This window comes from Brachyistius frenatus, unplaced genomic scaffold, assembly GCF_029030835.1.
Source record: "Brachyistius frenatus isolate BFR_SWC_R1_liver_20210118 unplaced genomic scaffold, ASM2903083v1 Contig_45, whole genome shotgun sequence".
In the NCBI taxonomy this organism is placed as follows: Eukaryota; Metazoa; Chordata; class Actinopteri; family Embiotocidae; genus Brachyistius; species Brachyistius frenatus.
Window position 1 is genome coordinate 2,440,772 of NW_027210644.1, and position 15,066 is coordinate 2,455,837.

General features: G+C 43.2%; 1 protein-coding gene across 1 annotated transcript; it reads left to right on the forward strand.

Annotated features, from left to right (window-relative positions):
- Positions 1-1,634: 1,634 nt before the first annotated feature.
- Positions 1,635-13,749, forward strand: zbtb40 (zinc finger and BTB domain containing 40). Its single transcript, XM_069703254.1, has 12 exons — positions 1,635-1,702; positions 2,379-2,543; positions 3,273-3,706; positions 3,873-4,066; positions 5,053-5,266; positions 5,807-6,196; positions 7,477-7,683; positions 8,001-8,165; positions 8,969-9,183; positions 10,063-10,219; positions 11,599-11,843; positions 12,939-13,749. Exons 2-12 carry the CDS (start codon positions 2,392-2,394, stop codon positions 13,158-13,160), a joined length of 2,595 nt encoding a protein of 864 aa, XP_069559355.1. The 5' UTR covers positions 1,635-1,702; positions 2,379-2,391; the 3' UTR covers positions 13,161-13,749.
- The last annotated feature ends 1,317 nt before the right edge of the window (positions 13,750-15,066 follow it).

A 15,066-nucleotide genomic window follows, 5' to 3' on the forward strand; every position in this document is an offset into this window, starting at 1 on the left:
AGAATGAGCAGAAAAGTCACAGATGTCGGATTTTTTGCAAAATGTAAATAAATGTACCCGAGATAAGGTGAAACTGGGGTAACAAGGGTATGACGGGACCTCCAGCTTAGCAGAACTACACTGCCACCAAGAGGACTTTCCTGAAAACTTCTGTTTGGGCACTGCCTTAGAGAAAAAAAGATTTCTAAGAAACTGGAAGCAGTCAGGAAATGAGGGATTTTCCAAAGAAAAACTAGAAAGCGCAATGCCGTTGAAGAGGATACATTTATTAGGCAACCAGCTTCTGAAAGCCAAACAAATGGGCGAAGGGATTAAAAAAAAAAAAAAAAATTGCAATACTTAATAAAGTAATACAGGTAATAACTCTCAATAATGTTTGTTAAACATTTTATTATCATCGTAAGAGGCCTTCAAATGATTTTGGTTACAGATATAATACGTATTGAAACTACTATGACACTATTTTAAAGTTAAGTTTCATTGAGCTTGAAGGAAAAGTTTTCAAAATACCCAGAAACTTTGCATGGAAAAGATGATTAAAATGAACTAATCAGTCTGGTTGCACTATTTTCTGAAAATACATAAGCAATGGGACTGAGGTAAATGCTAGTGTACCAAGCAAGAACAAATGGTCCAATACCAAACAAATCTAAGACAAACATTTTTTATTTTGTCACACATATGACCCCAAAGAAAAAAAAAAGATGACAGGAAAATTCCATTTCCATCGATTCCCAGTAATACCAGATTTTATACACTGACAACACCGAGGAAGAGTTTCATAATGTTCTTCCCACTAACCACTCTTAGTTTGCATTTTCAGGAAAATAAAAAAAAATCTGGTTTGACCAAATGTGTTTGTCTGATGTGGTGACAGTGGGGTACAAGTTGAACCTGGAGAAAATGGAAGTTTTATTAAAAGGCATGGCGGATGTAAAACACTGCATGTGCCCAGCTGAACTTTACACAACACACTTCTGTTTATGCAGTCTGGTGTCCTCCTGTCGACATAAAACAACTAGCTGTGATGAATAGTGATTAATCACATTTTAAAGTCCGATTCTGTGCTCGAGGTGAACATCTTAGAGCAGCATTGGGACATATGCTGACATAGGCCTGACAGAGATCAGGTCATTTAGAGACCTATAAAAAAAAAAATAATAATAATAAACAGACGTGTGATGAGAAGAGAAAAGAGAAGGACTGAATTACAACATATTTGGGTCGAATCCAAACAGTAATTTGACTACGTGGTACATTAAAACAAAATTACATTGTTAAATCATAGGAGTGAAAACATTTTTTGGGTTTTTTGTGTGTTTTTTTTTCTAACAGATTCTCTCAATTCGTTGCGAGAAAACAAACACAACGTTCAACAACACGTGCGGAAGAATCGAAGCACTAATTTTTAGCAGACGACAAAGCACGCTTTACAAAAGCTCGGTAATTAAACTACGACGCTAAAACGATTCATTTAACAATCCACATGTTGTTTCTCATTTACGTTGAGGTACTAGAAGCCGTGTAATGCAGTTGTTGTTGTTGTTGTTTTTTAGCAGAAGTAACGAAACCGGAAGCGGTCGTATTTATTTGCCGGACCGCCCTTGTCGCCATTTTCAAAACGGCTAAGCTTTATTGCACACGCCAGAGTTGTTCAGCAAAGAAGTTTAAATAAAGAGACGGATCGTTTGAATTATTCAAGGTAAAGACTTCCTCTGATTGGAGGCTTGCATGTCGGATTGCCGTCGCGGCTTTAATAGGCGCTTGTGAGCGGCTCCCGTATCCCGCATCGTTTCACCGGCACTGACATGAACAGTTTCATTAAGATTACGTTAGCATCTCAAAGCTAGCGCTAGCTCGAGCCGGTTAAGCGAGGCTGAAGACTTAAAAAAAAACATGCAACAACATCAACCTAAACGTCAACCTGTGAAGCTGCTGTGACCCGCAGACCGCTTGTGTCGTAACGTCGGAGAGACGCAGGAGCTCCGTTCAAATGTGAAATAAGCCGGGAAGGCTTTTCTACAGACACACAACTCAAAAAGACTTCCGGGAGGAGGGGAAATGAGGGGGGGGGGTATTTTTGTGATTCAAAAGATGAATTAAAACACATTTCCAAAAGTGTGTACGTCACACAAAGTAAAGTTCAGCACTTCTCGTGATGAGAAGTAGAATAAGGAGGTCAGAAGTGGTGCTATTTATCCGAAAACGATCCCCCCAAAAAACTGAACTTTCTAAAAGAAAAAAAGCGCCGCTCCTCTTCATCGTGTCTGTTGTTATTTCACTAAGAAATCCAGATATTCCGTCTGCTGCTGATTCCTGATCATAAATTAAAAGCCACGATGTTGTTTGTTTGTTTTTCTCTCCGGCTCTGCCTCCAGACCACGAAACAAGATGATGGAGCTCCCAAACTACAGCAGCCAGCTGATGCAGCAGCTGTGGGCCCTGAGGAAGGAGGACCACTTCTGCGACTGCACCATCCTGGTGGGAGACAGCCGACACCCTGCACACAAAGTGGTGCTGGCCGCCTCCAGCATGCTCTTCAGGTAGCGTCCCGTCATTTGCTGCCGATTGATTGATGATTATACGATGCGGTGGTCCGGGATTTGTATCCAGCATGTCATATAAGATCAATCCAAACCGGTTGGTAGACACGAGTCGAGTTTGAAATATCACTCTTAACCTTGGAGAAAGTTTGATCAAATAAATAATCTTTCAATCTTCAGGTTCTAGGTTTTGTTGTTGTTGTTGTTGTTGTTGTTGGGGGGGGGCTTCGATCTCAGCTGCAGTCTCAGTTCACAGATGATCAGGGGCGAGTTGCATCACAATGACACAGCATTTCCCCTTCATGTGCATTTAACTGTTTCCAAACTAAACTTTCCATTTAAGCAGCTGACATAAATGTTCAATATTAAAGACAGTTAAAACATACACATTGACAGTACTGGAAAAACCTTAGCGAAGGTGGACTAGTGACTAGTTTGCTTTATCTTTGAATTTGTCTGTAAGATTTTCTTCCAATTCAAGATCATGTCTTGGAAGTTCATCTGGAAATAACTGTTTGCCGCTAGAACAACCAGACATCTCTGAAGCCGGTCGCCCGGTCTTTACTGTGTGTCTTACTCATTCAGCACATTCATATTAATCAAAGCACTGTCAGAACAAGTGAGCAAGGAAAAGAAAGATGGCTGATGTAGTGGGACGGTGAGGTTTTTTTTGTTTTGTTTTTTTAAATGGAGACTCGAAAATAAATCAAATAATCTTGTGTCTGTTAGGTCTCTCCTCGATGGCTCCGACACCATCTCCATCGACACGGCCGTGGTTTCCTCGCAAGAGTTTGGCTGCCTACTGGACATGGTCTACACCGGCAAGCTGCCTCTGGGCAAACACAACGTCAGCCGCATCGTGGCCGCCGCAGACAGCCTGCAGATGTTCGACGTGGCTGTCGGCTTTAAAAACGTCCTCACCAGCCTGGTGAACCAGCAGTCCCCGGCACCTGTCCGTTCTACACAAACCCCAAACCTCACCATGATCAACAAAGCCAAGGGGGAAAATCCCGAAGGTTCAGCCTCGTATGGCGAGGACGACTGCACTTCGGACATGATGGAGGTCAGGGCTGAGCAGAAGGAGGACGAGTGTGAGGGCGACAGAGACGACACAGAGGAACCGGCATGTAAAAGAGCCTGTGTGGAGCCCTCTGACACCTCAGGTCAGTTTCAGCTGGTTCCCATTTCAACAGCCCGTTCTGGAGAGTCTAGAAACGTGTTCAAAGCATAAATAATCTGAATTAACACTTCAGCAGGCAGAATTGACCCCCGAATAAAAAAAAAAAAAATCCAAGTCACCACCAACCGGACTCCCATTTGTGTACACAGGGACTGAAGAAGCCAAATCCTCCGAGCGTGCCGTGGAAGAAAACAACGCGCCAGCAGAGGAGGAACCCAGCGGGCCTGCTGCTGGTCTCCTGAAACATTCCTCCCAGCTTGTGGAGCTCCTCACCAACGCGTCATCCGTCGTGGAGCTGCTCGTCCAGGCAGCACAGAGCAGCCTGGATGAGCAGGAAAGACAGGTGGAGCAGCACGCCTCAGTCCTCAAAAGATTGTAGAGCTACAGTTAAAACCGTACATCTTAAAATACCGTCAACACATTTTTACAAGTGATCATCAGCCTTTTTTTTTTTTTTTACACCTCGCTGCACTTCCTCGCAGCTGAGCGCCTTTCTGCTGTAATCTGCACAGTTCTCCATCTCCATTTTCGTTCAGAACAACTGCACCCACTCAGTTCCAGTTTGAAGTGATCATTTCGAAATCAAAATCGAGCGGCAGCATGGTCGTTCTCGGTGCTACAAAGAGTAATTCGTAGAAATATGAAGAAGGAGGAATCACGTTGTAAGGAAAGGAGAAGCAGTAAACCAAGTTATTGAGAGTAAGGGGTGATGGGTGTGAAATAAGAATATCTGGAAAAAAGTGAACAGTTTATAAAAATCCCACATAGCCCTGTATTTAAAAAAAAAAAACACACAAAAAACGGACCTTTTAAGCGCTTCATACTGTAAATGTCACTGGAGAGCATGAAAAGAATAATGCTGTGACACCATGCTGTGAGATAGAACTGGCATGTGTGTGTCCTACACCCTCGCCTGCCCAACAGTACTAGAGGTACAAGAATTGGATAACTGAGACTCTACTGCAGTTGCCCAGCCCTCATGTCTGTATACTGTAAAGTCTCCAAATACAGACTGGCATTTCAAACAAATAAAGGCCCGTTTCTGCAGATATTTCAAATTGAAAGCCTTCGAGGATGAGACAGTCCTTGAGATATGGGAGGCCTTTTAATTAGAAAATCTCCGTGGGAATAATTACGTTTCATTTACAATAGTTTAACGCATGACCGACAAATTAACAGAGAGCATGTAGGTGTCTTACTGGCGCATTAATGTTACATATTCGTGTAAAAGTAGGAGTACAGACATGCCCGTCATGTCTCTCTCTGCAGTTGTCAGTCATGCCTTCTACTGCTATTTGAGAACTTGCAACACATTTGTGCTCCTGCCAGGTTGTGTGTGAGTGCTGTGAGGAGGCAGATCCCAGCGCAGTGATGGAGAAGCTGTTGAACAGAGTGAAGGAGGGGCGGCTCAGCGAGGCAGCGCTTCTCAAGCTGCTCCGGGCCGTCCAGCAGAAAGATTCCTCCTCTTTCCCCGCAGCACTGCTCTCTCTGCTGGAGGAGGTGGAGAAGAACGCAGAGCAGCCTGACGGAAAACAAACAGGAGGTAAAGACGAGGACCTTTTGATGGCGCGATCAGGACATCGTCGATCTGCTCATTTTTAAAGTGTCCCTTCACTCAGACCCGTTTTTCTTTTGTTTCCCGCAGTTGAACGTTTGAGCTTCACTGTGCACAGTAAAAGATGTGCCAAGATTAAAACTGGAAGGGCTGTTGTCATGACATTTAAAGGGGGCAGTGCTACTTGGCGGGATTTGTGACATCACAAATAGTTTGGAAGCCGGTCGTGGTCCATTTCAGATTACGCGATTTTAACGTGGAAACTTGAAACCTCCACTGCACAAACACTGAGAATAGACTTTATAGTGAAGTAGGAGGCATCGTGAGTCCAGCAGTTAAACTTTAAAAATGAAATATATCTGCATATTTATTGAACTCATGGACTGTTTAATGAGAAAGAAAGACTGATTTGAAAGATTTTTTTTTTTTTTTTTTTGTGATAAAATCGTATCAGACACAAACTGTACATCTTAAAACATGTCCGTCGGGGTCTTTTAACCTTTTCTCCGTCCGTTACATCTGACTCAGAACAGCAGAATCACACCACGAGCGAAGAAAAGCCGAAGGAAGAAGCCGAAGATGAAAACAGTAAGGAAGAGACCGAAGAGGACGAGAAAGACACAAATGATACCACAGACTCTCCCTCACCGCCCCCCTCCTCTTCCCCTTCCTCCCACTCCAAGCCTTACTCCTGTCGCTGGTGTAAGAAGACGTTCGATTACAAGTGTCGAATGCTGGCCCACACCAAGCGCTGCTCCATGTCCCAGGAGTGCGCGCAGCAGTGCCCACAGTGCCCCGAGAAACTGGCCAATCAGAGGGCTCTGCAGCGCCACCGGGCTGAGGCTCACCGCAGCACCACGCGGGTCAAGAAGAAGGTGGCCTGTGACCTCTGCGGGCGCACCTTCGCCCACCCATCAGGTGAGGACCAGCTGACATCTCGACATTGCAAGGTGTCGTGTTAAGAATTTCAACATACGCAAACTCAAATCTGACGTGAACAAACTCATATCTTGTGCATAAAGATATGAGTTTGCCTGTGAGCAGCCAGTCAAACAATTCAAAAAAGTGAGGAAGTAAACAAATAAAAAATAAAAAACGATACAAACGATAATAATCGTAATAATAAATAACAAAAAAAAAAACATGTAAAATTCATGTGCATTCGTCCAATAGTCCATATCAAAATACAACATTTTAATTTGGTAACTGGTTCCTTTTTCTTGGTCTTCAGGATAAAGTTAAACCAGTCAGTTGGACAACAGCTGGAAAAAGCTGCTGGATGAGTGGCGAAACCGTGTCTATGTGCTGCAAAGGCAAAACACGCTAACTACATGTTTGGTTGTGTTAAGATCACAATCTGATGTGTTGACTCTTCACTACTACATCATTGAAAAAATACATAGAAATGATATTTAAAATTTTTTTTTCCATTCTTTTCATAGGAAACATAAAACAAGTCATCCTCAAGATAATTTGCTCACTTTCCCGGTTTCTCTGAATTAAAGTTTGTAGTTTGTTATACAACATTTATAATACAATACCTAGCTTTAAAATTGTGATGAGAGAAAATGACACCAGATCAACTAGTTATTGCTAATTTATCCTCCTTAATCAGATTCTGTGGCAGCAGTGACTGCTGCATGTTCCCCAGATGATTCAGACACTGGCCAGTTTCAGTAAAGACCTCAAGAGATCCTTTACATTTGTTGGACATGAGTTTGCTCCAAGACGTGCTCCACGTGTGAACTGGTAGAAACTCACCGGCCCACAGCTCAGCTTCGGCTGTCAAAGTACAAAGTCTGATTTAAAAAAAATAATAATTTATGATAAGTTTTTAACCCTCCTGTTGTCTTTGGGTCAAAATGACCCACAGCTGTGTTCAACCAAGTTCTATTTTATTTTCATATTTTTTGGGATCATTGGTGACAAGGAGGCTGTGAGGGTTTCTTTAAAGAGTGATCACCAATGATCCCCAAAAAATATAAAAATATAGAAATAAAATAGAACTTGGTTGAACACAGCTGCGGGTCATTTTGACCCGAGGACAACACGAGGGTTAAAATAAAGATTTAGATTTGCATTGCAGTGTCGTCCTGTCCCCGAGTGTCTCCCGATTCATTCGCAGGTCTCTCTTCAACTTCAATGTGAAAGTTGTGCAGGCGTGATTGTGGCGAGAGACTGAACTTGTCATATTCCAGGTATGATTTACCACAAACGGACCGAGCACTTTGAAGAGAAGCCGTTCGCTTGCGAGGAATGTGGCGCCAAATTCGGCGCCAACTCATCGCTGAAGAATCACATGCGGCTGCACACGGGAGAGAAACCGTACCACTGCAAACACTGCGACATGAGCTTCAGCGTGGCCGCTGCCCTCGCATACCACACCAAGAAGAAACACTCTGAGGGTAAAACACACACACACACACACACGCACACACACACACACACACACACACACACACACACACACACACACACACACACACACACACACACACACACACACACCAACCAACCAGTGTTGTGTGTGTGTGTGTGTGTGTGTGTGTGTGTGTGTGTGTCAGACCGCTAACGAATCATATTAACTTCAGACGAACCGGAATGTCTTTCTACACAGAACAAGGGCTGCTGATTTTGTCCTCCCATCACTCACACTGGACTGTCATCTGGGCCATCCTCTACTTTTGTGGCTTCATTGGACTTTGTGCGTTTGTCTTTTTAGGGAAGATGTACGTGTGTCAGTACTGTAAGGCCGTCTTCGCCCAGTCCATAGAGCTGACTCGTCACGTGCGAACACACACCGGCGACCGGCCTTATGTCTGCCGGGAATGTGGAAAAGGCTACAGCCAGGCCAGCGGACTCACCGTCCACCTGCACACCTTCCACAGTAAGAACACATCAGGATATCACTCCCAGTCACTCGGCGGCTGGCTTCCCATGTTTTTGGGCTGACTTCATGTTCCTGTTGAATACGAGTCGCGCAGCTGTCAAAGAAATTAGAAAAGCTGACACAGAAAGTTGAACTTATTTCTTTATTTATAAAATCATAAATGACCTAATACCATATTAAATATGATGAGACAGTGGTAAGAAACAGGAAGTGAATCCGTTGGAATTATCTGCATTTATGTTTAATTTTGGCTTAGAATATAATCACCGAAGAACTACCATCAAATATTTGTATTTTTATAAAACTAAATTTCAGACATTTATCTGACCACAAACTGAAAACATTGAATTTTGGTCCTTTGGTTTCTCTCTCTTGAAGAGGATGCCCAGGTACAGAATGCTGAAACGAATTAAAAAAAAAAAACAAGAAAAAGAAGCCCAGAGTAACGCTGCGGCTCAGAGGAATCATTGGAGCCGTTTAATATCTTGTTCAATGATTTGAACATGTGCAGATCATTGAACAGGCAGAGCTCAGGTGTCCATGGGAGGGGGAAAAACTCAATTGATCTGATCTGGAACTAATAGAAACACAGGTTGTTGCTGTCAAAAGAAGGTTTCACCACTTATAAAAACCAACAGAGGGAATGTTTAATTTGTTTCCATGCATTTATTAGCTCAAGCACATTGTATATTGCTGTACTTGTGACTTAGATTCAAATCTGAATGCATTTTTGAAACCAGGTTATTCCAAAGAGCTCACTGACTTTTTCTTGCTGAGTGTTTTTCTCCGCTCTGTGTCAGACTTGTCAGAGCCCCACGACTGTCAGAAGTGTTGTCTCAGCTTCTCCTCGCTGGAAGACCATCGTCAGCACATCCAGGAGTTCCACTCGAAGGACTTCCACAAGTGTCCCACCTGTAACAAAGTGTTCACCAGCGCCGCCCTGCTGGACAAACACAAGAGCGCACACACCGGAACCAAGCCCTTCAGCTGTGAACTCTGCAACAAGTCATACCAGGTAGGACAGATGGTTCAGAGGCCTGAACTATGAAGCAGGATCTGAGCTTAATCGAGGTAATTTCAGGTTTAACCTCAGATTTTTCAGGACTATAAAGGCGGTTCTTCTTACCAGGATTCATCCTCTCGGTAACTCGTGCTGCAGAGCGGGTTAAGTTCGAGATCACAAATCAAAACACATGAATGGCATACCTTATTATAGAAGATCCTGTGGAGCTCGGTGTGCTGGAAGAGACACGGGCAGGGTGTTCAGAGATGGTCTCAAACCTCTTTGCCTGACCATTTTTTTTTATTAAAGCACTAAAGTCTTGTACTGGTTGTACTTATAAGACCTAACAGTAAACCTACTTTGAGTTATGGTTTTACTCCTTATTCGCTCCCTCGTCAGTTTGACACTGCAGCTGAAAGAATAAAACAAAAACTGTCAAACACACCGTGAGAATACATCCAATCGGCACATTTAATAGAATGTAATTATAGTCAGATGTACTCGTGCTCTTCATGACGGTCAGGCACGATGGTTTTGTGTCCATGTTTGTGATTGGTCAGAGTTTGCTCAAAGATAGCTGGGGTTGACTTATCGAGTTGATAACCACCTTTGTGTGATTGCCAGATCAACGTTTGTTGGTCTTCATGAAGCTATATAATGAAAATATGTCCTCGGTTTGTTGAACCTGCTTCGTAGTTCAGTGTTCTGTTTTGCAGCTCGGTGGTCAGTGTGGTTCTCAGGCCGAGCTGTTCGTTGTGACAACCAATCAATCAATCAATCAATCAATCAATCAATCAATCAGACAATAGATTAAATATATTCCAGTCCCCAAAGTTAACATCGAGTAGTTCCCCGTATATTTCATGTGTGCATCTCTTTCTGTTGCCATAGCAACTGTCAGGCCTTTGGTACCACAACAGGACCAACCACCCCGATGTGTTTGCTAGCCACACCCGGCAGCTGAAGACTCTGGTCCAGTGTGACGTCTGCTTCAAGTTCTTCCCCAGCGCCGCCAGCGTGGCCAAACACCAAGCTGCCGAGCACCAAGGTGAGTCTGCTGCACGCCAGCAACCATGACGATGAAGCACAGACAAACCACACGACTACATGACCGGAGCAGCCGCAGATAGTTGAGGACACGGACAAATACAACAACGTCGGAGTCTATCGTCCTTTAGAACGCCCGTTTGCATTATGTGTTGTCCGGTTTTTGAGACACATTATAGATCATGAATAAACCTCAGGGAAACTTTAAAGGAAATAACAGTAAATGTATTTAGGTAAAAAGTCCAAACAGAGCCATCATGTAATAGTGATAATAATGAACTCAACGCCAGTGAATAGAAAACTATGCAAGTGCAAATTATTGACAGTATTGTACAAGGTAGAATCACAGAAAGGCTGGATTTTAACCACAGACTTCCTGAGCCATCAAACAAGTAATGACTTCCTGTTTCCAAGTGTCTTCTGTTGTACGCAGCTGCTGTAACTTCTCACAAGAGTGACACCTACCAAAGCCAAATCTGTCGGCACAGTAATAATTAATGACAGTCAGGTGCTCTCGGTTATTGCAGCCTGGTTGTTGCACAAAGCTGCAGGCAGACACACGAGGGGCCTCCAGCGTTTCTGTTCTGATTCTGGACAAACTAAAGACTCTTAGAGCCCTCCTTGAGCTGCGGGAAGTCGCGGCTCCTCTTTCCTTTTCTGCGGGTGAAGGCGGACGCTTTCCTGCAGTTTGTCAGATCTTCTGTTCTGACCCGGAACGTGACTCGTGCGTTTACAGCAGCAAGTCAGCTGAAGGACTCTCGCGAGATTCAACCGCCAATCAGAGCTGACCGCTGCTCAGAGTTCGTGTGGTTCCGTTTTTAAATGATCTGATTCATGGATGCCACCAAAATGGATTCTAGTTGTGTCGTTCAGTGGCATCTCCGGTTGCCATCAAACCCCTTCAACATCCGAGGAAACACTGCTCCACACCAAACATGGGACCCCTGAACGACCCCTGTCTAATGTAGGCAGTGAAGTATGCATGCGAGGATTAAACGAGAATCCCAGTTTCTTCACTGATTTCACTCCAGCATGGTGGGATGACTTCAACGAAAACGGATCCTTCACGGTGGGGCTTCGTGTGTCTCGCGTGAAGCTACATGTTCATGCGTTATGAATGCTATTTATTAACCCCTTAACATCCATTTCCCCCTTTCATTGGCCGCAAGTAGCTTCGAGGTTGTTAAAACTTGTGTTTGTTGTTGTGAAGTTTACACAGAGAGAGAGAACATGAACGAGGCTTAGTTGCAGAGCATGAGTTTGAAATGACTGAACCACGATGGGGCGCTGCTTGTTTTCATGTTATTTCCAAGTCTCTCCAGTGTGAATTTTATTTGTGTATAAACATATTTTGTGTGTGTGTGTGCGTGCGTCCTCCAGGCTCCGAGGCCACGACGGCGCGCTGTCCGTACTGCCCCGCCGCGCTGGGCGGGAACGAGGAGCTGCAGGAGCACATCAGCAGTCAGCACTTCAGCCAGGGCAGCGGCGAGGCGTTCGGCTGCCCGCTCTGCTCCCTGGTCAGCACCTCCCAGCCGGAGCTGCAGCAGCACCTGCTCGCCTGCCACGTGGAGGCCCAGCCCGAGCAGGAGAGCGTGGAGGAGGAGCAGGCCTCCACCTCCTACACGGTATGGAGAACAACTTTCACCTGGCCAAATACTCTTAAAAAAAATAAAATAAATATATATATTTATTTCAATATATATGTATTACTACTACTTTTGCGAGGTAACCCTGAGCAAACGGAAGAAGAAAACATATTGCGAGGGAACGCAAAAGTAGTCCTGAAAACAGCCTCCCTCGTGACCCTTAAGGGACTCCGTAGTAATCTGTCGAACATTCAGCGAATTATTTACTTGCTTTTATCTATAAATTTGTTTTAGTTGCAACAACTATAATTAATGGTAAAAAAAAAAATGTTTCCTTAATGTAATGTGACATGGTTACTATTGTGTGCGTTTATTAGACCCAGTGATTCATTCACTCAGTAGGATGGTGACACCTGTACATAAGAGGCCTCATCAAACATACTGCCCTGTAAATTAATATGTTAAGATCTTAGCATGTACAACGTGTCATTTCATAGTTCGCCTTACATATATTTCTATATATACACACACACACACACACACACACACACACACAAAAGCAGATATCTGGTATATTTCCAAAGCCAGAAATAAGAAAAAAAGAGAGTACGAGAGCATTTCATACCAAAAATACAGTCTCTGTCTTTTTTTTTTTTCATTTGATTTGAATCCTCGTTCATTTCTTTTCATTTTCAGGGGAAGGCTGTGAAAATATAACGGCGCTAAATACAATGGAAATGCTTGTAGCAGTTTGGCTTCATGCAGCTGTATATTTGTTCCAGGGAGATCTTTGGACACCAGAGGGAATACAGTACAGAAACATCAACAGATAAAAGAAAAAGAAAAAAAAACATTTATGTTGCATCTTAATGAAAAAGAAGTAGAGATACAAGTAAAATAATAATAATAAACTTATTTTATACAGCACCAGTTACTTAGTCTCAACATGATTGGGTTGTTGCGGCTATTTAACCAGATTAAGGCTCATGTTACTATACATATTTAAATAAGTACTAGTATATCTGTTATAAAAAAAATTAAAAAAAATGTTGGTCTCTAGTGGAAACCTGTTCTGCAGTTTTACTTTTTAAAATAAATGCAAACATATGTTGTCTGTCTTCTCTGTCCAATCAGGTGATTTCTACAGATCCACCCGGGGACCAAGAGGAAGGGGCTGCGTCGGTCCTGCCTGAGGAGCAAAGTCAGCTGGGAGCAGGCCAGCAGGTGTTCGTAGCTCTGTCAGGGGCGCGAGAGGGCCAATTGTCGGCGGAGGTGGTGGAGGTGAACATGTACGACCTGCTGAGCAGCTCGGTCACCTTCATCTGTGAAGACAAACCATCAGGTCCCGACTCTTAACTGTGAGACGTGATCCCTGGAGGATCGCCTGGGACACTGAGCAGTGTTGTGGTCGTCACGATCATTAACACAACCACAGACTGAGCTGAGGACCTTTTGTGTGAGGGTTTTTTTTCTTTCTCTGGTAAGAGTTGTTTTGCAGGTTTAAATGAGGTGAACGTGTGTTTCCCTTTGATTTATTCACAGGAACCCGTGCTGTGTTCCAAAAAGTGTACTTACACTTAGCAATTTGAGTGCATAAGTGCATTCACACTAAGTACGAAAATACTACGAGTGCCTTGATGGTGCACTCCACAAACTAGGCATGAAACAATGGACACTGTGCAGCAGAAGGAATGGACCACCGACCTAAATTATTTTCAAACTGGAGGGTCTGAGGAAGCGGCGGCTGTTTCCGAACCCCACAGAAGTTTATTTTTCACAAAGTACCGCCATACCACTGTTGGACATACGTGTGTTTATTGTAGGTGTTAAACAGAGGGCAGAAAAACACGTTCATTTCTGTGTCAAATAATTAAAGCTGCAGATGTTGGCAGGTGATGCGTTCAAATGTTAGTTATTCATTATTATTATTATTATTATTAACGGTTAGTATTTTTAAACCCCAGGTGCTGCACCTTTTTATTCAGTAGTTTATATTGCCTGAACTCCGAACATGAATGCAGAATGCAATGATTTGCAAATCATGTAGGCCCATATTTAATTGCAAATAGACTAAAGGCAACATATCACATGTTGAAACTGAGAAATTGTATTGTTTTATTTAAAAAAAAAAAAATACATGCTCATTTTGAATTTGATGCCAGCAACACGTCTCAAAAAAAGTTGGGACAGGGTTGTGTTTACCGCCGTGTTGCATCATCTCTTCTTTTAACAACACTGTAAACGTCTGGGAACTGAGGAGACCTTTTTGAATGTGAAATTTGTCCCATTTTTGTTGTTGTTGCCTGAAATAGGATTTCAGCTGCTCAACAGTTCAGGATCTCCTTTGTCATATTTTCCATTTCATGAGAAAGTTGCCCGAGTGGCAGCCACGCCATGTGTACTAATGCATTCCAGTACCGTCACAGATCCAACGGCACTTCTGCATGTTTTTTATTATTTATTTTTTTTAATATGGTTTCCTGTTTGCATGGTTGAGTTTTAACCAGCATTTGAGGAAGCTTGTAAAAACTGCGTTCACAGACAATTGTTTTTGGAAGCGTTTCGTCGCCCCGGACTTTTACGCCCGAGGGCCCGAAGAGCACTGCCAATCGAGTATTGGTTTTGGGCATTTTCCCTTGCATACAGAGATTTCTCCAGATTCTCTGACTCTTTTAATTATTTTATTGACTGTAGATAACGAAACCCCCAAATTCTCTGCAATTTTACATCGAGGAACATTATTCCTAATTTGTTTGCATTATTTTCCCGCACAGTCGTTCACAGAGTGGTGAACCGCTCACCATCTTCACTGCCGAGAGACTCAATTACGTTACTGATCTGTTGTCAATTAACCTAATTTGTTGCGAGATGTTCCACCGTGTTTTTTTTGTTGGTTTTTTTTGGTGTGTTACACAACTTTTCCAGTCTTTTGTTGCCCCCCCCCCCCCGTCCCAGGAGACGTGTTGCTGCCATCAAATTCTAAATAAGCATGTGTTTTTCAGAAACAATTTCTCAGTTTCAACATTTGATATATTGCGTTTGGTCTATTTCCAAATGAATATACGTTTATGTGATTTCAAAATCATTGCAGTCCGTTGTGCACCATTCTGGCGAGTGTGAATGTACCGACGCACTCAGAATAGCTATAGAAAAGGTTGTTTGAGCAAACCGAGACGACCATAATTTCCACTTCGGTCTGGCCATGAGTACACAACTGACTGAGCGCACTTGCTGCACTGACGGATACTGTCAGGTTATGTTT

What these genes read in the sequence shown, in the direction of transcription:
- zbtb40 (XM_069703254.1), top strand. Translation starts at nt 2,392, where the DNA reads ATGATGGAGCTCCCAAACTACAGCAGCCAGCTGATGCAGCAGCTGTGG. An exon ending in CAAGAAGAAACACTCTGAGG is followed by an intron (nt 7,684 to 8,000) that starts GTAAAACACACA and finishes TTGTCTTTTTAG; the next exon opens with GGAAGATGTACGTGTGTCAG. An exon ending in TCTGCAACAAGTCATACCAG is followed by an intron (nt 9,184 to 10,062) that starts GTAGGACAGATG and finishes CTGTTGCCATAG; the next exon opens with CAACTGTCAGGCCTTTGGTA.